The sequence below is a fragment of the Populus alba genome, chromosome 14 (genome assembly GCF_005239225.2).
Source record: "Populus alba chromosome 14, ASM523922v2, whole genome shotgun sequence".
In the NCBI taxonomy this organism is placed as follows: Eukaryota; Viridiplantae; Streptophyta; class Magnoliopsida; order Malpighiales; family Salicaceae; genus Populus; species Populus alba.
This window is the reverse complement of record NC_133297.1, coordinates 4,804,582-4,827,846: the sequence shown is the minus strand read 5'-3', so window position 1 is coordinate 4,827,846 and position 23,265 is coordinate 4,804,582. Positions and strand designations below refer to the sequence as shown.

Genomic DNA, 23,265 nt, shown 5'->3' with positions numbered 1-23,265 from the left:
TCTTTGATGGGCTCAATATCATGTTTTATAATTGGGCCCTGGTGTCATTTATTTTTAGAGGACTGCCCACTTGTCTGCTAACAGCTACTATATCTTAAATTTCTATTTTTTTGACCCCATCAATTAGGTTCTCAAGACATCATTTTGTGCAGTGTAGAAAGATTCGATTTCTATTCTGTTTTTGATGAAATTGAATAAATCCATATAGAAATTCCTTTTGAGAGCATTAATTTAAAATTGACTTGATGAAATCAAATTTATCCAATTGATTTGGTTGAATTAGCTCTGGAAAATTTTTTTAAAAATAAAAAATTATTTAAAACAGTGTAGTTTAGGATTGGCTTTACAAATTCACAAACCCGATATGAATCACTTAGATTTAAATTTTAAAATCCAAAAAACACAGATATTTGATGTACTAACACCTTCTATGATTGATTTCATCTGCATACATAGATATCATTTGCTAAACCAGGAATCTACCAGGTCTGTAGGAATCATTATAACACAGCTATATTGATTAAAATGATGATCTCAGAATATAGCATTTTTAACTGATTGGATTAAGAACTTTTGGCCCAAAAACCATGGAAACCAAGAGGAAAATTTAAATGCCTGGGGACCTCTAATCTTGCTACAAGTGCATCAGCTTTCCCTATCCTCTTTGGATTCAAAATTACAAGATAGCACCTTTGTATTGCAACTGCATACTGCAAAACAGCAAGAATGTGTAGCAAAGTTGCATTAAAACACATGCAAAAATCTTGTATTTCATTTATTTTATTTTTTTACCAGTAATGCTGCGGAAGAACATCGGAAAAAGACTCTTGAGTGCGGATTGATTTCTCACCTCCACTACCAGAAGATATCCATCGTCTTCTTCCCTTCCTTTTGGAACAAATATAGGCTCCCCGATGAATCTCCTCGCACCAACGGTCCATGCATGGATAGATTTGTCTGACAAGTTTAGCTTCACCACCATATCGAAAGGGAAATGCGGCAATGCTTGGCGTGAGCCTGAAGAACTTGCTGCATAAACATATTTGTTTTTATTACCGGAGAAGTCAGGATTTATGACAGGAAAATCTGCTGGCTTGCTCCACTGATTCAAGGGTTCCACGCTGCTTTCTTGACAGGTCCCATCAGCATCCAAATTTATAGAAACCTACATTACATATAAATCAATATCTTAGGTCCAGGATAGCACCACAATTGTGGTTGATCATAAAAATTTGAAATTCACAATTTTCACCATCTTTGTAGAGAAAAATCATCTTGGCTCTGCATCTTGTTCTTTTTTCCCTCGTGCATTAAACTAAAGCATTTCAATCCCTTACAGATTTATTCACAGAGAGAGAGGAGTACCTGAACAAGATGGGGCAGTAGCTCATCTCCACCTTCCTTCACGTTCATAAAAGAAGGGTCTAGCTTAGCATTTTGCCAATTATATCCTGTCCAATTGCAAAGATATCACAGTTTCTGTCAAGAGTTGTCTAGATTCTTACTTGAAACATCAAAATGCTTTAACTTCAAAAAACTACGCTGATTTCTCTTTACTTCCGAGATAATCTTAAGTAATAAGTGCTCAAAAACCACCCACCAAATAGTTTTTGGAAATTGAACCATTGGTAGGAGCAAATGCAAGCATGTATTTGAATTTGCAAATTTCCATTGACATCTTGGGCCTCATAAGCATTGCCAACATGTAGTAGCCACATTGTTGAAGGTGCTTCCACTGGCACTCTCCAGTTTCTTTTTCTGGGTGATTTCTCAGGAAATCGAGGAAGCAAGTAGATGGGAGAGGTAGACTTGCTAGGATTCACTGACAAAGCTGATATCATCGGAGATAATCCACAAATAGCAGTCATTGATCCTGCAAATCCAGGTTATGTATTGCTAAGTAATTAATCGTATCTGCCAACAAAATCCATATTTAATGCTACTGTGATCCCTAGTCATTTGTGCCATAGCAATTCTTTAAGACAGCACATGAAAAAAAAACAGCATTAGTTTAACTAAAATGATTGACTTGAAGATGTAACACTATAATATTAATTGTTTTCATTATATAATTTAAGATCAGACAAGATAACACAAATGTTCTTTGCATGCAGATAATTACCGATGACATCAAGCTTAATGCGGTTGGCGAATAATATGTAATGAGTATCTGTAAATGCCCAGTCATGGATCATCAAATGATCGGGAATGTTGAATTCTTGTCTCTGCAACAACTTGAAATTTTCATCATATTCTGGAAAGGACAGATTGTTAATCAACAATCACCAGATTAGATTTTTATTTCTAAGCATAAAATTACTGCCATTCTCAACATTATTTACCATAAAAAGTAAAATTACTGCGGGGCAGTAGCATGTCCTCGGCGTTGCATGAAGCAGTAATCAGTCTGTTCCTTTTAGCATCGAGCTTATAATGGGACAACAATCTCTTTGGTGGCATTTTAAACACTCCTGTGCAAGTAATTTTTCAGAAGAAGAGAAAAACACTCCTATAGTCAGCAAAAACGCAAACATTAACATTTAACCCTCTGCAGTTTCCTTTAATCTATCAATAAAATCTTTACTAGTAGAAAAAATTTAATTTGATGCGAGTAATCTTTAGCCACCCTAATGTATCCTTACTTTATCTTAGATGGTGTTTGAAAACGGTGTTTAAAGGATGTTTGACAATGTGTTATTAAGTGTTTAAAAAAAAAAAATCTTTTTTTATATATATTTTTAACATTAATAAATTAAAATTATTTAAAAATATATTAAATTAATATTTTTTAAGTAAAAAAACATTTTAAAAAAAAATATCTAGAAATAAAATTAGAATTTGTGTAAAACACTCTCTTAAGTCTTAATTATTAATCACAAAATCCAATAATCCATAGTCCATACTATACCAACTTGTCTTCTAAATGTCTTATAAATGATTTCTCTGTCAGGTCTCAAGCATATTTGAGAATATAGTTATAATTAATTTTTTAAAATATTTTTTATTTAAAAAAGTATATCAATAATATTTTTTTATTTTTTAAAAATTATTTTTGAAATCAGTACATCAAAATAATTTGAAAACATCAAAATAATATTAATTTAAAGCAAAAAAATTTTCAAATTTTTTAAAAATATTTTTCAAACACAATGTCCAAACACCCTCATGGATGCATCTCAGAAGGTCTGTTGAGTTGAGAATTATTAAATAAACTATAATTTAATCCATGTGTTTTTTAAAAAAAAATAATAAATTATTTATTATATTTTTAGAGGGTGTTTGAGAAAATGATAATTTTTACTTTCAGTTATATATGTTTTAAAAGTGTGTTTTATATTTAAAAAATATTAAATTGATTTTTTAAAAAAAATTATTTTACCAAGTTTAATAATTAATTTATTAACAGATCTATTACCTTTTCAATTCTATCTGAAGCGTTAAATCAACATATTCCTAGTAACTAAAAACAAAAGAGGAACTGAGTATTGAAATACAGAGATTAATACGGGGTACCATTTTTTACCTAATGATTTTGGAAACTATTTTGTCAAGTGGAATTAAGACTATTTCACCAAATCAAGGAAGCTAGTGAATAAAATAAAATTAAAAACTATGTAGAGTGTTAATTATATGTTTGCACCTTTTATAAAAAAAAATGCGATGCGTTTAGAAATAAAATTCTTTTTTTAATGTTTTACTATGGATAAGTGACAAAAAAAATATTAATTAGGATTTTTTTTTCCGAGCCATTTTCTTTTTTTTTCTTCTTTTTTGTGATGAAAATGATCATTTTACTCCTTCTTTTACATAAAAGAATAATATTGATGGAAACACCTTCTAATTTAGTGTATAGATGATGATTATTTTCTTTGATCAAAATTAAATATTAATCAACTTGCCGAGAGCAAAAACACATACCATATAAGATTGGCTTCAATAATCCAGCGGCTATGTCCCATGTATCACCACCATTGCTTCTATTATCCATCGATGAATCACATCCGTCGATCATATCAAACCTCCCAGTAGTATCCAACGTCCCTAGCTCAATCTCATAAGGATCCCCACCTTCCCACAAACACAATAGCTTACCACCCCACCTCAACACACTGGTATTTGCCACATTTTTCATCACCTTGGTATTACCAAGTCTCTTGCCTCCTTTTAACACAGAAAACGGACCACGATACGTAAACCGCCACGTGTTAGTCTCTGGATCGTGTTCCTCGACTTGAGCCTCTGTTTTTACGTACCTAGCCATGAACTTGACCTCTCTGTTGACTCCATCAATACTAAATGCCCTAAGATATCCATGACCATCCAAAGGGTGCACCGTGGAGCCATGATCATCTGTAAATAGCCCTGGACCGGTTAAATAATACGTGCCGGAAGGGAAATCAGATGGGACTGCTCCATCGACGACTCGAAGCGTTACTGCCTCGTTTGTCTCTGATCTTTGTGACACGAATAAGAATTGATAATCCCAAAAGGCAGCCACATGATCATCTATAGTATCCAGGGATGTACGGCTTGATGCATGATCAGTGGTATCCGGGGTGGAAATGGATATGACTCTAGGTGTTTTAATCTTAGCCGGCGACGGAGTCCGATGAAATCGAGGGAGTTTACTCAGTGAAGGGAAACTCGTGGGAACTATATGGCATGGTCTTGCTTGCATTGTTGTTTCTTTGAGCCAAGGATTTTTGAAAGCGAGTGAGATACGTTTTTTTTTTTTTTTTTTTCTCGAAGGTGTGTGATAATTAAGGTGTCGCGGGGTTCGAATATATATAGGATTTCCCAGTCATGTAGTTGCATGGTTTAAGGTCGATCTTCCAATATGTTAATGGTGGGGTAGGTTTGCTGGTGGGGCCATGATGAAGGACATTAAGAAATTTGGACACTGAATGGCAGACACATTGTCTCGTTTATATAATTTTTTTTGTCTGTTTTTTTAACTTATGCTAAGAGCATCTATCTACATATAAAAGCCATAATTATGTTATCCTCCACTTTTTTTTATTTTCCCTTGCTCTGTTTTGATGAGCTTGGAGGGTTATTGATACACTCATGGGTCACCGGCTCCAAGTTGCTTTGTGGTGCTTGGAATTCCGAGGTGCTTGGCTTTGGCAGCAAGTTATTATTGATCATAGCCACTAAGCTGTGCTGGAAAATATGATTATATTTTCTTATTTTGTCTTTTCCACTTCTACCCCCACAATTTTAAACCAGTGTTTCATTTAGTTTTTACGAGTCTCGGTTTTTTCTCTTACCACTAAATAACTAATGAAAATATCACCTTTTTCAACCTTTTATTTTATTCTATCATTTTTCCTCTTCAATCCCTGTAAATGTTCTAATATCTAGTAAAAAAAACAGTTAAAAATCAAAAACCAAAAAATGGTTATTTAAAAGAACTTGGTGGTAGGGTTGAAAAATATTAAATTGATGTGTTTTTTATGATTTTGATGTACTAATATTAAAAATAAAAATATATTTTCAAGTATTTTTAAATAAAAATAATGTTTAAAAAAACACTCATATAAAATAACAAGTTTAGAGATGAAATTAAGATTTTTAAACAAACAACAAGGATGATTTGCAGGGAATTTAAACTATAGGGTTAGAAGTTCAATGTTGATAAATGTATAGGTAACCACATTTTGTATAATTGAAGTAAGAATGAAGTTTAACCACAGTTTGTATAATTGATATAAACCCTAATTGATATGGTTTGTATCTAATTAATGTAATTTGTATCATCAATGATTCTTTATAATTTTAACTTGATTTAAATTTAGTCAAACCCTAATTTTTCATATAAAACCTAGCTCGTCTAATTTATATCTAGTTGATGTAAGTGGTTTCTAACTTATTTAACTTATACTTAATTGATTTTTTAAAATCAAACAATTTCTACTTTCACGTGTATTTAATGTTGATAACTACCCTTTATCTAATTGATTTAATCCCTGATTAATATAGTTTGTACCGCTTTGATATGATTTGTAGCATTATTAATAATTCTAAGTTTATTTAAATTGTACTTTGTTGACTTAAATTTAACCAAGCCATAATTTCTCACATAAAATCTAATTTGTCTAATTTAAATTTAATTGATGTAATTTATTTCGGAACCGTTGAAGCTTAAGGTTGTTGATTAATAGACGTTGAGGATGATCCCCAAGCCATCGGCGGTCGAGTATGCCAATAGATTAGATCCTAAACGGGTCGGCAACGACGGCGAGGGAGGTCAATGATTCTACGATAATGGCAACTATAGTAATTTCGAAGTGGTTTGAGCTCGTTTGTGCTAAGAAGAAGATTCGATTAAGGCACTAACAAAGACAATGATTAGGAGTTTGATAATCTCTGGTGTTGTTGGCATGATACTGCCCATACAACGACAAGAAAGGGTGCATCCTCTGCTTTAGCCGTCTGTTGTGGAATCTGATGAGCACATCTTCAACTTGAGCCCTTGTTGGACACTACCGATTTGCCCATACAACTTGTGCTCACATTCAGAACATGTATGTGCATGGGCTTCCGAGCAAACTTTGATTTGAATATTATTCGACCGTCTTTCTGAAGCTGGAGATACTGCACTTTTTTATTGGCTACACACCAGCGGATTCTCGGCGAGGAATGTTCCGTGCTCTGGATGCAAATGGTAGGAAAACTAGGCTTTTTACTGATCCACTCCTTTCAGAAACATCGGTACCCCTCCACTTTCTCGAAAGGATTGCCCAACTGAACTTGATGGCTATTATATATAATTCCTCTGTTTTTTTTTTTTATCTATTTAATTATAGCCGCAAAGGATCGTAAAAAGAGTAATTCGTAATTTTTAGTTTTATACCGGTTAGTTTGCTGAAAAATTATTTTTTCATGGGAGGTGAATTTATAAAAATTAAATTATTTTTTGATATTTGATAATATCATAAAAAAATAAATTAAAAGATTTTTTCAATATTTATTTATATTTTAAAAAATAAAATTGAAAAATAATTTATTAATGTTTTAAATTTTTTTATCAAGTTTATTAAAAGAATGTTGACTAAATTTAATAGGTAAAAAAGATGAAAGGGGATGAAATTAAAAAAATAATAAATATCATAGATTATTTTAAATAAAATAAATAGCAATCAAATAGATCCAAATTATATAAATTTGAAAGAGAATGAAATAGAAAAAAATAATTTTATAAATTATTTAAAATAAAAAAATAACAATAAAAAATAAAAACTAAATTTGATAGATAAAAAAAATTCAGTTGAGAAAAGAAAATAAAAATAAATAAATAATAAAAAAAAATAAAAAATTAATATAAAAATCAATTAAATTAAGTTTCATTTACCTTGCTGGAAATTATCTATTTTATTATTTACATGTACCAAGTAAATTCGACTCAAATTTTACTCAATAAAAAATGGGATAAATTATGACAGAGACCAAATCCTTTTCCAATCATTTGGGAAAGCATGAAATAGCTTAAAGTTGATAAAATAGCCGATTTGAAAAATAAATATGAACTTGGCTGGTCTTGATAAATTGCTGTTGCCGATTATATATTAAACTTTAGATTCTATATATTTTGCAGAGTTATTAATATGTCAAAATCACTAAAAAGTTTGATCTGAGTTAAATTTCTAATTGAATTGAATACAGTATTAATTCAGATTGATCTTGACTAATTTTTTAATAATGCGATTATTCAAGTTAAACCCATATAAGTTAGTGTGTGGTAGATATTATATTAATTTTTATGTATTTATAAAATATAGATTTAAAATAATCATTTTTAATTATTGTTTAGTTAAATAAATTAATTTTTTTGATTAAAATTATTGTTGAAATTGTTATTTATAATAAAATTACTAAAGAAACATGTAGTAATTTAAATTATACAAACTACATTATTATATACATGCAATTATTAATACATATAATAAAGCAACATTAAAGTCTTAATTTTATTGTCTTAGACTCTTATTAACCAAAGGTTAGACCTCATTTATTAATTGATGCAGCCCATTTTTTTTTAACACTGCCTACGTATTATTTATGTGTTTTTTCAAAACATAAAAACTATCTTTTTTATCAAACAGACTCATAATATTTTTAAAAAACATAATTTTCTAATAAAAACAACTGATCAAAATTAACTTAATAATCAAATAATCCAAATTTTTTCCAATAAATCTTCAAATCAAAACCTGACAACTGTCATATTTCATTATCCTTTAAACAAAAAATTCACATTCTGGAGAAAAGACAACCAAACGTAGAAGTTTCCTCAACGCAGTCAATATTTGGCTTTAGCTTCACACGCACGCAGACTCACGATCCATATGCACGCCGCGCAAAATCCCAAGAATAACCCCACGAACTTATGCTTACTCATAAGGCTAGAACCGTCATTACGTAACCAAACCGGCTTTTTTTTATTTCCCTCGCGTCCCCTTCAAGCCAGTCTTCGATATACAACGGCTACTCTCAAAGAGACCGAGAGGGATGAATTACGAGCAGAGGCTCGCGGCAGCCGCAATGATCATCGAATCGAAATCACACGGAGAAAGCGGTTGTGCAACTTCTCCTTTTGACGCCACAGAAATCGGCGTCACGGCGACGCTGAAACCTCACCAACTTGAAGGCATCTCGTGGCTTATACAGAGATATCACCTCGGTGTTAATGTTATCCTCGGTAGGATTTTATTTTTTCACTTCTATTTTTTAATCTGATAAAATCGAATTGAAAATCTCAAGAATACAAGAAATCAGGGTTTTCCAGTATTGCTTGGTGTCTGATTTGATAAATTCAATTTTGTGAATTTGAAAAGGAGTCTAGGGTTTCACTTTAATTATATGCTGTTTTATTTTTAACGCGCATTAGAGTGACTCTTGAATTGGTATTGTATTTGCAGGAGATGAGGTACATAGCTTGAGGACTTGAACGGTTTTCAAGCCTTTATATTGAAGGAAACCTGAAATTGTCTTAAATTTATCTTGATACCTGATATTTACTTTTAAACATGTGAAAATCAAGTAATATAGAGATTATTTGTGACCATCATTATTTTTGTCATTTGAGTATGGCCTGGCCCTTTAGGTAATCACACAGACCTGCGAAACTCAAAACTCTTCAAGTAAAAAATCTACCTTTCAATTGTCAATTAAAGCTTCAGATAAATCTCCCTGTAGTTATTCAATGTCCATTTTTTGTTTTTTTGAATTTTTCGAAAGTTTACTAGTGCCAGATCTTAGGGGGACTGTATTATTTACTCTTAGAATTTTGCAACTGCCTTGGTATTGGATAATTGATTGTTGCATCTCTTATAACTGAATTTACTCATAACATATTGTAACATCTTGCTGGGTTTGTGAAGTAATTAAGTTTACAGCTGAAACCCTGATGGAGTTTTGTCGTTCTCAGCACTGACACAATGGTTAAGAAAGTCCTTATTTTTCTCATTACTTTTAGTAATCTTCACGTGCCTCATTATTTAGTCAAGTAGAACAGATGAGCATGATAATAGCAATGGCAGTGTGATTCTGTTCATTATGTTTTGAATTGAAGATATTTGCTGGCAGATGGGATTAGGGAAGACCTTGCAAGCCATCTCTTTCTTAAGTTATTTGAAAGTTCATCAGAAGTCATCTGGACCATATTGTGAGTTAAGAAAGCCTTTCGTTTGACTTCGAAGACTTTAGGGTATCTATTCTGGTAGTGACTTTGATTCACAATTTTGCTTGTTATCCAATTATATGCAGTGGTGTTGTGCCCTTTAAGTGTGACAGATGGATGGGTGTCAGAGATAGACAAATTCACCCCCAAACTAAAAGTCCTTAGGTATGTCGGTGAGAAAGAACACCGGCGCAGTTTGCGCAAGACAATACATGAACATGTGAAAGAGAGTCCTTCATCATCTGACGTGAGTTTGGAATCTTATAATGCATATTTACTAATTGGAATGATATAATTTGTTAGTTTATCCTGTTCCTTATATTTTTTCATGTGTCTGGGTTCTAGTTTGAAGTTCTTTAAAATCTAAATTGATATGTTGGCTGTTTACAGGTATCATTGTTGCCTTTTGACGTGCTATTGACAACATATGACATTGCATTAGTGGATAAAGAATTCTTGTCACAGATTCCATGGCACTATGCTATAGTTGATGAAGCTCAAAGACTTAAAAATCCTAAGAGCGTATGTTCAAGCTATCACACAATGTCTTCTCGTAAATATGAACATAAATTCCTATAGTGGTGATGGTTTCAAGCTATTTATGCTACCATGGTGCAATAACAAAAAAATATGTTTATATTATAAATTGCTTTTGTGCCTCTCCTTCTATACTTCTTGAGCTAGACTTGAAGAGTTTCTTTTTTTTGTTTCAAAAATTCAATAAGAACAGGTTCTTTATAATGTTCTCATAGACCAGTTCCTTATGCCAAGACGGTTGTTGATGACTGGCACACCCATCCAGAATAATCTCACTGAACTCTGGGCTCTGATGCATTTTTGCATGCCTTCAGTGTTTGGAACCCTGGATCAGTTCCTTTCCACGTTTAGGGAAACTGCTGATGCTTCATCAGGTTATTTATCCTTTTACTTGGTCTAAGTGTGTATTTAAATGTTAACTTTCTCCTGAAACCAGGCTTTATATTCTTGTAATTTTCAATATCCTCATTTTTTCCCCTTGATATTGGTATTCTGCTTAGGAGATCACATGCTTTGATGGCCCCTCAATGTATCATATGACAATTTAGAGTCTTTTGAATAAAATTGTGTATCTTCTTATTGAGAATTGCTCATTATATAGGTAGAATTTACAAGCTAAGAATGGGAATAATATAGGCTGATACAGGAAATAATATAGGTTGATTTTCAGCCTTAGAAATAGCTAACCTACAACTAATATATCCCAATAAAGGAAAGAATAAATAGACAGAATCTGCTGGCATTAAATGTGTAGGTATAGGTATTTCCTTTGACACCCCCCCTTAAATTGATGCTTGTAAATTGATAAGCATCAATTTGCAAGTAAGGAAATGATGTCGTTGACGGGGCATGGATTTGGTGAAGATATCTGCAATCTATAGAGTGGTGGAGATATGTGGAAGGGTGATAATCTGATGATCATATGCTTCCCTGATTGAGTGACAGTCAGTCAATCTCAATGTGCTTGATGCATTCGTGATAGACAAGGTTGGCTACAATTTGGATGGCATTAGTGTTGTCAGCATGAAGTGGAGTAGGATGAACTGGACAGAAATCGAGTTATGTGAGGAGACCGCACAGCCAAATGATCTCAGAGCAAGCAGCAGACATGGCTCGATACTTTGCTTCAGTAGATGATTTGGAGACGTGGTCTTGTTTCTTGTATTTCCATGAGATAAGGGCATCACTAAGAAAAATACACCAGCCGGTAGTAGATTTCCTAGTGTCAGGGCAACCGGCCCAATCAGCATCACTATAAGCTTGTAGTTGAAGTGAATAACCTATAGGGAAAAATAAGCCACGACTAGGAGTGCCAAGAATGTAGCGAATTATACAGTGTACAACAAATAGATGGAGATGCCTTAGTGCTTGCATGAATTTACTGACATTGTGAACAACATAAGAAATGTCTGGTCGAGTAATAGTTAGATAGATAAGACTACCAACTAGCTTCCGATAGGTAATAGGATTATCAAGAAGCTCCCCTTCGTCACAGCAATATTTCACATTAAGTTCCATAGGAGTGTCAACCAAAGTAGTGTTGGTGAGGCCGGCTAACTGAACTAGTTCCTGACTATACTTGTGCTGATGTAGGAAGAGGCCGTGAGGTTGATGATGCACTTCCAAGCCCAAAAAATAGGTGAGCTAACCAAGGTCTTTCATGTGGAATGTAGAATGCAACAAAGTCTGAATCGCAGAGATTGCCTCCAAGTTAGAGCCAGTGATGACAATATCATCCACATAAACAAGGAGGACAACGATACCCATGGATGTCTTTTGTAGAAAGAGAGAGCAGTCATATTGACTTTGAGTGAAGGAGAAACCCATGAACGTGGATCGAAACTTGTCAGACCATACTCTCAGTGCTTGCTTTAAACCATACAATGAACGTTTCAGTTTGCAAGCATCATTAGATGAGGAAGTGGACATACCAAAAGGAAGTTTCAGGTAAACATCTTCCTTGAGATCACCATGAAGGAAGGCGTTCTTGACATCCATTTGATGTAAGGGCCAGGATTGAGATGCAGCAAAGGTGAGTATAGTTCGAACAGTGGTCATTTTGGCGACTGGTGCAAAGTTCTCATCATAGTCAAGACCATATTCCTGTTTGTTGCCAAGTGCCACTAACCGAGCCTTATAACAGTCGATAGACCTATCAGAACGACGCTTGATAGAAAACACAACAGATGAGGGGCATGGAACAACATCTCAGGTTTGGTTTTCTTCAAGTGCGAGAAGTTCAGTTTCAATGGCTTTTCGCCAACACTCATGCTCCATTGTTTGTTTATAAGATGAAGGAAGAAAAGTAGAAGACAAGGTGGCTGTGAAGGATGAGGGAGGAGAGTACCCATACCTATCAGGGGGTCTACGAACCCGAGTACTTTGTCGATGAGAGGAAGTTGTAGTTGCTGGAACAGGAGCAGCAGTTGGAGAAGGAACTTGAGGGGGCTTGGGAGGGTCTGGAGGCTAGTGGGAAGTAGTAGATGAACATCTTTGATATACTAGGAGAGGCTTAGAAGGGACTAGAGTTGCAGAAGAGTTAGTAAACATAGGCAAAACAGAAAATGAAGGAGGAACATGATCCTGATGCATGGAAAAGAAATATTGGTTTTCTAGAAAGATCACATTTTTAGAAATTTGAATGCGACGCAAATTTGGGTCATAGCAAAGAAAACCTTTCTGGTGTACTGAATATCCTAAGAAAGCACATTGAATTGATTGAGCCGTGAGTCTTGTGCGTTCATGTGCAGGAAGATGAACATAACAGACACAACCAAAGGTATGGAGGTTGGAATAAGTTAAAGGATGACCAAACAACCTGATGAAAGGAGTGTCGTGGTTCAATGTGGGGGAGGGCAATCTGTTTATGAGGTGGACAGCAGTGAAGAGAGCTTTACACCAAAAACGAGAAGGTGTAGACGACTCTAAGAGGAGAGTACGAACAATATCAAGAAGATGACGATTCTTTCTTTCAGCCACCCCATTTTGTTGAGGTGTTGAAGGGCAAGACCGTTGAGAAATGATGCCATGATGCTGTAAGAAGTCCTGAAACAAATGAGACATATACTCACCCCCATTGTCTGAACGAAGGATTTTGATTTGGGCTGAAAATTGGATCTGGATATGTGCATGAAAAATCTTAAAAACAGAAAATACTTCGTCTTTAGAATGAAGGAAATAAATCCATGTGAAACGGCTATAGTCGTCAATAAAAGTGAAAGTATTTGTAATTAGCATGAGAAGTGACTGGTGCCATACCCCACACAGCACTATGTATCAAATCGAAAGGTTGGACTACTTGTGGTGTGTGAATAGGAAAGGGCAGAGTTTTACTTTTGTCAAGCCTGCAAGAATTGCAATTAAACTGAACAGCACTAAGAGATGGTGAATCTTTATTTCCAAGAAAACTAGATTTCAATAAATCATGAAGAACATTAGAGTTTGGATGTTCGAGACGTTTATGCCATGCTCGGTAATCAACATGAGCAGAATTACAAGTGACAAAGGGAAAAGAAAAAGGAGACAAAGGAAATTGAAGAGGAAAAAGACATCCCACTTTAGGCCCCCTCGCAATCATCCTCCATGACTGTTGATCCTGCACAACACAACCAGATTTGAAAAATTCCAGTTTACAATCATTTTCAATCAACTGACCGACAAACACAAGGTTGGTGGTAAGACCAGGTGATACAAAAACATCAGTGAGAGGGAGAAACATCACCAGTGGCCGTGATAGGTAAATGACTGCCATCGACAATATGAATTTTGAGATTTCCAAAATATTCGTTGATATTGGTAAGAGAAGCAGCATTGTTTGTCATATGATTGGAAGCCGCGGAATCAAAATACCAAGGAGATGATGTAGAAAGATTTTTACCTGAGTCCCAAAGCTGAAAATACAGAAATGATCATTTGTTGAATCATGGCAGGAGTCACGGATTGGACATGAGGAGTACTTTGTGTCAGAGGTGAAGAGCCAACTAAGACAGTATATGCTGTCTCTGTTTTCTTGGGAGGTCGAGTAGGGCATTCTTTGATGATATGACCATCTTTTTTGCAGTAGTTGCAGAATTTTCTAGGACAATTTGCAGCATAATGGCCAAATCCCTTGCAACAAAAACACTGAATAGTGCTCATATCCCTGCCTCTTGGCTTACCTTGTGTTGCATAGGTCACAGGAATAGATGTAGATCGTCGTTGTTCCATGGTGGTTTGAGGGAGAAGGCGTTGTTCTTCGCGAAGGAGGTCACTAAGGCATGTATCCAAGGAGGGAACAAATTCTCGGTTCATCAGGTTGGATCTAGTGCCTTCAAATTCAGGTCTTAGTTTCATTAGAAACTGATCCCGTTGAGTAGTTTCATGAACAGTTTAAACAGAGCTAAGACCTTCAAATGGTAAGCCAACATAAACTATATCAGTGTATTCAGTCCAAAGATTAGTGAATCTAGAGTAAAAATCTAAGATAGAAAGACTATCCTGTTGAAGAGTGCTTAATTCATATTCAAGCTGAAACCAACGAGCAGTGTTTTGTTGGCTGTAGATTTTCTTCAGGTAAGTCCACATCTGAGCTGCAGTCTGAGAGGATCGAAGATTCAAGATGATGTTAGGCTCGATAGATCCTAAGATCCAAGCCATAACTTGAGCGTCTTTGACTTCCCACTTGGCGTGCTGGTCTATGTCTTTGATTTTGTCAGGAGTTGGGTTAGTTCCATCAACATGTCCCCATAGCTCCTTACCTTTGACAAAACTCCTGAAATGAAACGCCCAAGCAAAGTAGTTCTTGCCATTGAAACAAATCATAGAAATATCAGACTTATTTGAAGACATGAGGTCAAGAGAACTTTGATCAAGAATAACCGAGACTAAGAAACTTGATAGTAAATAATAATTCAGAGTTGTAGCTCTGATACCATGACAATTTAAAGTATTTTGAATAAAATTGTGTATCTTTTATTGGAATTGCTTATTATATAGGTAGAATTTACAAGCTAAGAATGGAAATAATACAGGTTGATACAGGAAATAATATAGGTTGATTTTCAGCCCTTAGAAATAGCTAACCTACAACTAATATATCCCAATATAGAAAAGAATAAATAGACAAAATCTGCTGGCATTAAATGTGTAGGTATAGGTATTTCCTTTGACATCATAATCTCTCTTCTTATCTTAGTGAATCCCCCCACCCCCCCACTCCTCACCCCAATTGTTTCTAAAATATTACAGAAGGGAGGTCATGGATTGAAAGTTTTTCTTGAAAAGTATATAGTATATGATGTGTGGTCAAGTCAGCTCATTATTAAAAGGTTAGTGACTAATGTCACATCATCATTCATATAAATAGAACATTGACCCAGATCTTCTAGGGTCCTCTACTTACTGATACACCCAACTCCCAAGTTAATGGTTTTCAAAAGAGAAATTGTTTGAGTTTTGAAACAAAGTGAGATAATATCTGGACTTGCTATGGGATCATTCCTCTGTGTTTCTGAAAGTTACATCTGCAATAATCTTTCAAGGAACTGTCAATAGTTTATGGCAAATCCTTGCAGCTAAAATCTATATCAGGGATTGGCCTTTGATTCAGAAAAAAAAAAAGCAGAAAAATGATGTGCATGCTTCTGGGTTATTCTCAATTCCTTCAAGGTTTTATGAGCTTCAAAATTATTATTTAATTCTTTTTCTCTGCTTCTGCTGTGAATCTTGGGTTGATTCTCTTGAATACAACAAAAGCTGAGGTTTTCCATATTTGCAAGAATGTTAAACCCGTTGCTTTTGAACAGATCATGATGCAACAAAGGTCAAGCGGCAATTCAAGACTTTAAAAAGTATATTGAAATCCTTCATGCTTCGAAGAACAAAATCTACGCTTATAAAGTGTGGAAACCTAGTGCTGCCATCATTGACTGAGATTACTGTGTAAGTTGTCTTACCTTATGAAGACTGAGCATCTGGTGTTTCATGATGGGAACTCTCCTAAAAAGACTAAAATTTTTATTTGCCTTGATAGGATGGCTCCACTGGTCAGCCTGCAAAAGAAAGTTTATGCCTCAATATTGAGGAAGGAGCTTCCAAAACTTCTTGCGCTGTCTTCTTCAGCTTCCAATCATCAATCTCTGCAGAATATGGTATACTAGCTTCTCAATCTTTGACTTGAGCATTGTAGCTAACTTGCCATGCCAAACTGCCTTTCTGCTCTAGTTATTGAAATAGAATGATGTTTTTTTCTGACTTGAATATTCTGTTAGTTTCAGCCATTAATTCCGTCTCTTTGGTCCAGGTAATACAACTAAGAAAAGCATGCAGCCACCCTTACCTCTTTCCTGGTATTGAGCCTGAGCCATACAAAGAGGGTGAACACCTAGTTAAGGTAACCTCTACATCTACTAGTTTTGTGGTATATGAAAGTAGTTAAGGTAACCTCTACATCTACTAGTTTTGTGGTATATGAAATGTTAATGAGCACCTGTTTTCATCTCCAAAATAAAAAATGCTAGTCTGAAATGAGTTGTGTGTAGCCATAACTTTGAAAGCAAAGAAACAAACAGAAACAAAAAAACCATGTTCACGTAAACTTTCTGGTATAGAAGAAGCAAACCTTTATACTGAATATCCAATTTTGATAATGAAAAACTCCTTTTCCCCTTATGTCTCGTTGTATTAATTAACTTGAACTTCATGTAGTCTTGTTATCTTGCAACTGTTTGATATATCAAAAGTAATGAAAACCGAGTTTGAATGATTTGTTTTTTGTCATAACTCTAAAAGCAAACAAAGAATTTATATAGCTTTATCTCCGATCTCACTAACGTTTCCATAACTCTATAAGAAAACTAAGAATTGTTTAAATCTGAAAGAGGCAAGTACTTGTGCTGTATCTATGATTTCACTATGTTCCCATAACTCTAAAAGCAAACAAAGAATTGCTTAAATTTTCTGCCTTGAAAGATGCAGTCTTTCTGCACGGCATCTCTGATCTCACTATTTGAAACCTGCCTGTTGCTGTCCCTGTTGTCCTCTTGATTTTATGACTTCAGCTTCAGGTATCCTTGCTGTCTAATAATTTTGCAGTGTGTGAAATATTAACGATTGCTTAGTTTGGAGTGGTTGCACATTTATATAGCTTGAAAAATAAAGAATTGAAGAGGCATAAAGGGGGAAAAAAAAACTAAACTTGCTTAAACTTTCTAATCCAAAAGAGGCAAGTTTTGTGCTTCCTCTCTGATTTTGTTAATTCCTTTGGGTCCTGTGCAAACCTCTGATCTTGATCTCTGATTCCACTAATTGAAATCTGCTGTCATCTCTGTATCTTATGACATCATGTTCAGGCCAGTGGGAAACTTACAATTTTGGACCAACTACTTGAGAAGCTACATGATTCTGGACATCGTGTGCTTCTCTTTGCTCAAATGACACACACACTTGACATTTTACAGGTACATGTTTGAATTTGAAGTAATTGCCTCTGCTTGTTTATGCATGTCAGTATATTTTGAACAATTATTAATGACATAATTGGCATGTAATATAGGATTTTCTAGAGCTTCGAAAGTATTCATATGAGCGTCTTGATGGTTCAGTTCGAGCTGAGGAGCGTTTTGCTGCAATAAGAAGTTTTAGTGGACAGTCAGGGAGGTCTGGTTCTGAATCTGATCAAAATAGCTCTTTTGTTTTTATGATATCCACAAGAGCTGGAGGAGTTGGCTTGAATCTCGTGGCTGCAGATACGGTGGGTTATCTCTTGAAGTTTTCAGAAATCACCATTTGGCGTGTGAACTCATTCAAGTTGAGAAAGAGAAAAAAAAGATATTGTACAAAATAAAAGAGAAAAAGAAGCATAAATGGCTCCAACTTTGTACAATAAATTTCTGACAACCCCAACAAAGAAAAAAGTTGGCATCACAATAATAACTACACACTTTATCAGCTAAAAGTTGCTGGCAAGGGAAAATGAAATTAAACCTTACAAATGGTGACACATAAAGTTCCAAAATAAATCAGCAATCTACTTGGAGGCTTTTCCTGCAGTGTTTAAAGACGGATTTTTTCATTGATTCATCTTGCTTGAGAACATGTTTTCTGTTTTTGGTGGGTGGTCTTTTTTCCCTGTAGAGCCGGTTCAGTGTTTTCTGGGACAAATATGCTATGTGTATGTCACTTATATATGATACATATTCAGTTCCGTGCCAGCCATTCTCATATTGGAGATGAATTAATTTGATAGCTTATGTTTTTCACTTCTCTCACTTCTCAGCAATTGCCTGAGTATAAACAGATACAACTTGCAGGACTTGAAGATGTATAGGCATTTCTATACCGACCTTGACAAGGAAAATTTATAAATGCAATTTTCTGAGTTGAAGAGAGATAAACTTTGTTCTTTATTTATCCATATACTTTTCCTGACATGATTTGGCTTTTTGTAACAGTTTAAGCTCCCATTTGTCATTTTCTGTTAATAACTGTATTTCTTTCATGCTTTATGTTGGAACGGTAAGTTTTGTTCTCCATGTAGATGCTTCTTTAATTGGAAAGGTTCTTACTGACTTCTAATGTTCTATGTGATTCTAATAGCTAATAAATTCAGTGGTCTATATAAGATTATGAAAGAAGTTAAGGTTTTTACAAGACTTGTGGCATCTGCTTCTAATTAAAACAACTTTAATGGAATGGATTGGATATGGTGATATTTATTTTCATCTAAAGAATTTTAAGTATAATATGGTAAAGCTTGAAAGAGTATGATGGGTTGTCCAAGTAGACTCCATTATTTCTCAAAAAATTGGTTGGAGTTATACATGGTGTTCTGAACATTCATAAACTTTCATTCATTGACAGGTTATATTCTATGAGCAAGATTGGAATCCTCAGGTTGACAAACAGGCTTTGCAGCGAGCACACAGGATTGGTCAAATGAACCATGTCCTGTCAATAAACTTAGTTACAAGGCATACTGTGGAGGAGGTGAAGTTTTATAATTCAAACCTTTAACGTTTAGTAATGTCTTTCATATTATCATTTTGAATTTAAAATGTGAGAGTGTAGGTTATTATGCAAAGAGCAAAGAGGAAATTGCAGCTTAGCCATGATGTTGTAGGAGATGATGTCATGGAAGAGGACAGAAAAGAAACAGGAGGAATTGAAACTGGTGATTTGCGATCTATCATATTTGGGTTACATAGGTTTGATCTTTCGGAGGTCAACAGTGAAAAATCAAATGAATTAAATGCCTCAGAATTGAAAGCTTTGGCACAGAAAGTAATTGCTCTGCGATGTGAGCAGATATTGGACAAAGATGATAGAAAGTTTGAGGTCAATCCTATTGGTCAAGAAAAAGGACTTGATTTTGTTAGTGGAGGAGATTCTGCTCTTGCAAGCTATGATCCTGGTCTTGATGAGGCATCATATCTATCATGGGTTGAAAAATTCAAGGAAACATCACAATCAAATGAAAATCCGGTTATGGATTTGGGAAATAGAAGGAACTTGCCTGATAATAAGTATCTTAATCTTGAGGCTGCAAAGAAAAAGGCAGAGGAGAAAAAGTTGTCAAAGTGGGAGGCCCTTGGATACCATTCATTATCCGTTGGGGATCCCATCTACCCTGTAGATGGGGATGCATTGTCAGACTCAGGTTTTGTTCATTTTGTTGTTGGGGATTGTACACATCCAGATAAGCTCTGCTCGTCTGAGCCCAGTGTCATATTCAGGTAATTCCGTGGAGACATACTGAAAATCCCTCCAGTCTACTTCTTTATAGTTGTGGCATGCAACTTATTGATGATTATGGATACTTTTCTTTTGTTTCTTACTTCTAATTTTGTTCTGAAACTCTTGAAATTGTTTTCTTTGGTTTCCTACTCTGATTTGATATCTGAAACTCTGAGAATTACAAACATCTATTTTTTCCAATCACTATCAGTTACAAGTAAGGTTTTACCATGAAACCAATCCCTTTCTGCTCATTCTTTTCAACTTGATAATAATCTTAACATTAGAACTGATCAATTCGAAGCAGCGTGTAGTTGGTGCAATTACAAATGGGACATTGGCTATGAAAGAGTTGTTTTTATGTTTACTTATCCAAGCCAAAGAATCAGCTCGCACTCCCTTAGATGGAATTTGAAAATGTGTCATTTGTATTTCCATCGAATTTAAATTCAGTCTGCGGTTAGACATCATCTCATTGATGGTTACAACTGTTAATATCCTGTTTTGGTATGTTCTAAAAATTTAAGTGTGTTTGTTTTTACTTTTGTGGTTGGGTACAACCCATTTATGCACAAACCTCAACCACAAAAAGCTATTTTTTCTTGTTTTTTCTTGCTTTTTAATGGGTCCCACACCTAAACCTCAACCTCCACCTCAAATACAAACACACACTAAGTTGAACTCATCCCACTACTCCACGGGAAAAGAATGCACTAGTTATAAGGGTGTGAATATTGCTTGGTAATCATCAGTTTTTCTTGTAGCCTGATTCTGGTATTAATTTGGCAGTTGTGTAGATGAATCAGGAAATTGGGGCCATGGAGGAATGTTCGATGCACTGGCCAAACTGTCTTCAAGCATCCCTGCTGCATATCAACAAGCCTCCGAATTTAGGGACCTTCATCTTGGTGATGTCCATCTTGTAAAAATTATTGGTCAGCTTTCATGTTCTCTCTTCCTGCTTTTTTTCGTTTTGGCCTTTTCCAATAATTAATGGTGGTTCAAAAATTTTAAGTGATGTGCATAGATACGAGAGGCAGTTATAACCTTCCAGGATCACTGAACATATTCACTACAACATGCATGGTTTTTTTCATTTTCATTTTGTTCTCATACTGCCATCCCGATTGCCACCACACTTTCAGGCCTCAGTTCATGTTCCTTACTGGGGTTGATGTTAATTGTGACCGATGTTTTTGTTCCTTGCAGACCAATCCTTCTAGAACTAAAAAGGAAAAGAAAAAGGTAGTGAGTGAGCAAAAAGCAAATACAAAGGAAGACTAGATCTGCAATTTCAAACATGAAAATGTAGTGGCCTAACCAAGGAGGGATCTTCTCCATCTCCACTCCCTGTTATAAATATATTATCCAAGCTGTGCTTCTTATGGTGATTAAATTTAATTAATTTTGCTTCTAGCTGTGAGTGGAGTGGTTGAGATTAGTAAATATTTATTAATCATGGAACTGTTAGCTGCTGGCTGGGATGACTTATATATAGTTATTAATCAAATAGTTTACCCTGGTGGTCTCAAAGTTCCTTGCTATGCTTCTTCCTGATGTGCAAAAGATTGCTTCAAATGGATTATCTTTATAACTTCATGTTTGAACTTAATGACTTGAATTTAATTTTGTAGCTCCCTGTGACTGGTTTTCTTTAATGTTCTGATGAATGATCATGAGCAAAACTTTAGCTAGGTTAATGAGATCACTATTTGGTGTAACTTGTTTTCCTTTCAGAAAGTTCTGATGATTTGTCTGACATACTGATGTGAATGGTTTCTATAATAAACCCTGTGACCCCCCCTCCTTATCGATGGATAGTTCTTTGAATAAATTCATTTAACCTGTTTGTTGTTGCACAGAGAATACTGATGGGCAGAACATGGAAGGTGATACTCCACGGTGGGTTGCTTTGGCTGTTGTACAATCTTATAATCCTAGGCGCAAAGTGCCTCGTAGTGAGATCTCAATTCTTGACTTGGAGGCTTGCCTGTCCAAAGCGTCTTTTGCTGCAGCTCAAAATTCAGGTATGTTTCTTCTAATGTTTGTTTTGACGCTGTTGTATTCCATTGTAATGGCAAACTTTAAAAAGAACAATGAAAATTGAAATAGTTGGTTTGCTTGCTTGCTATGAAGAGTCGACGCTTGGAGATGCAAGTGATTTTCTTGTTTGGAATTTATTGTAGTCACCCAACAATTGTGAAAATATAGTTAGCAGGCTGGCATGCAACTGTCCATAGAACAACTTCATAGGCAAAGCACAACCAGGACGAGCATGAGCAGTAGTGAGCAACAATAAACATGATGAGAGAGGCAGTCCTCTTATTCATAAGAACCTTATTTATTATCATTAAAAATGATTCAAATTTCAGAATTCTCAGATTGTTCACGTTCAGGGACTGCCTTTGGCTGTGTGAACTTAGCTTGTTCTTACTCTTGTTTGTTTCTTTCATATATATTTGAATTATCTGACATATTCTCCTGACTTTTCCATGTAGCCTCAATCCACATGCCTCGTATTGGTTATCAAGATGGAACAGATCGCTCACAGTGGTATACTGTTGAACGTCTTCTACGAAAATATGCTTCGGTTTTTGGAATAAAGATCTACGTGTATGTCCTCTCTCACACAGACCTGTATTCCCCTCACCGTTTGCTGTGTGTTCCAGCAATTTTACGTCATCTGATATCTTTGCAGGTATTATTATCGACGATCATCTTGAGGCTTGTGCTCTGTCCTATGATACCATGGCCGCTCAGTTGAAGCTCAAAGAACAGAGTAGAAAGCGTTATGTTTTTGTATGATTTAGCCGCTTCTGTAAACAGTAAACTTTTTTACAGCTGGGTCATCTGTTGGAAGCAAATGAGTTATGGGTTCACTTGTGTGTGAACCAAATGGAAGCGAGGCTCAGCTAATGTTTTTTTTGACAGACTGTTCAGTTCCGTTTCTACCCAGCCCTGGTTAGCAGTCATTGAACCCAGGTTAGCAGAGACCTTCACCTTAGTTTTCTAGAAAATTTGATTTTTTGTGCGATTTTGAGTTTATTTGTCTTACTTTTGACTTTAAGTCATATTTTGGAAGTTGTTTGTTGTGAATAATAAATTTAGTATCATTTAACTGGTTACTATTATATTACTAAATAAAAGGAAATAAAGATTTATATCCCTACAAAACAGCCAGGAGAAGGGCTAATACTAAATTTATAATTTTTTTATATACATGGAACAATAAAAGTAATTTTTATCAAGTTTTAGATAAAATCTTATCCCAAATTAAATATTTATTATGTGTGCTGATATTCAGAGTAAATCATTGGAGATTAGGATAAGAATGA

General features: G+C 35.0%; 2 protein-coding genes across 9 annotated transcripts; one reads left to right on the top strand and one right to left on the bottom strand.

Annotated features, from left to right (window-relative positions):
* Positions 1-345: 345 nt before the first annotated feature.
* On the bottom strand, positions 346-4,736 carry LOC118041501 (carotenoid cleavage dioxygenase 7, chloroplastic). The gene is made up of 7 exons (XM_035048867.2): positions 3,919-4,736; positions 2,343-2,471; positions 2,123-2,254; positions 1,601-1,873; positions 1,366-1,451; positions 851-1,165; positions 346-710 (listed from the first exon to the last, which is right to left on the bottom strand). Exons 1-7 carry the CDS (start codon positions 4,676-4,678, stop codon positions 564-566), a joined length of 1,842 nt encoding a protein of 613 aa, XP_034904758.1. The 5' UTR covers positions 4,679-4,736; the 3' UTR covers positions 346-563.
* Positions 4,737-8,451: 3,715 nt separating this feature from the next.
* LOC118041382 (probable helicase CHR10) lies at positions 8,452-23,055 on the top strand. Of its 8 annotated transcripts, XM_035048690.2 has the most exons (17): positions 8,452-8,701; positions 8,922-8,929; positions 9,589-9,667; positions 9,769-9,929; positions 10,073-10,204; positions 10,413-10,593; positions 16,003-16,138; positions 16,230-16,347; positions 16,500-16,589; positions 17,548-17,655; positions 17,751-17,948; positions 19,058-19,183; positions 19,265-19,929; positions 20,720-20,865; positions 21,793-21,957; positions 22,429-22,543; positions 22,629-23,055. In XM_035048690.2, exons 1-17 carry the CDS (start codon positions 8,512-8,514, stop codon positions 22,651-22,653), a joined length of 2,643 nt encoding a protein of 880 aa, XP_034904581.1. In that variant the 5' UTR covers positions 8,452-8,511; the 3' UTR covers positions 22,654-23,055. The 8 variants fall into 8 exon arrangements, 5 of the variants coding, with proteins under 5 accessions (XP_034904581.1, XP_073260480.1, XP_034904585.1 ...); XM_073404379.1 differs by lacking the exon at positions 8,922-8,929 and having other exon boundaries at positions 8,538-8,701; positions 20,720-20,838; XM_035048694.2 differs by lacking the exon at positions 8,922-8,929 and having other exon boundaries at positions 8,538-8,701.
* The last annotated feature ends 210 nt before the right edge of the window (positions 23,056-23,265 follow it).

Coding starts and splice junctions, on each gene's coding strand:
- LOC118041382 (XM_035048690.2), top strand. CDS start 8,512: ATGAATTACGAGCAGAGGCTCGCGGCAGCCGCAATGATCATCGAATCG. Junction 9,668..9,768: donor GAAGTCATCTGGACCATATT/GTGAGTTAAGAA, acceptor AATTATATGCAG/TGGTGTTGTGCCCTTTAAGT. Junction 16,348..16,499: donor ATCAATCTCTGCAGAATATG/GTATACTAGCTT, acceptor TCTTTGGTCCAG/GTAATACAACTAAGAAAAGC.
- LOC118041501 (XM_035048867.2), bottom strand. CDS start 4,678: ATGCAAGCAAGACCATGCCATATAGTTCCCACGAGTTTCCCTTCACTG. Junction 2,472..3,918: donor ATTGAAGCCAATCTTATATG/GTATGTGTTTTT, acceptor TTACTTGCACAG/GAGTGTTTAAAATGCCACCA. Junction 711..850: donor GATATCTTCTGGTAGTGGAG/GTGAGAAATCAA, acceptor GCTGTTTTGCAG/TATGCAGTTGCAATACAAAG.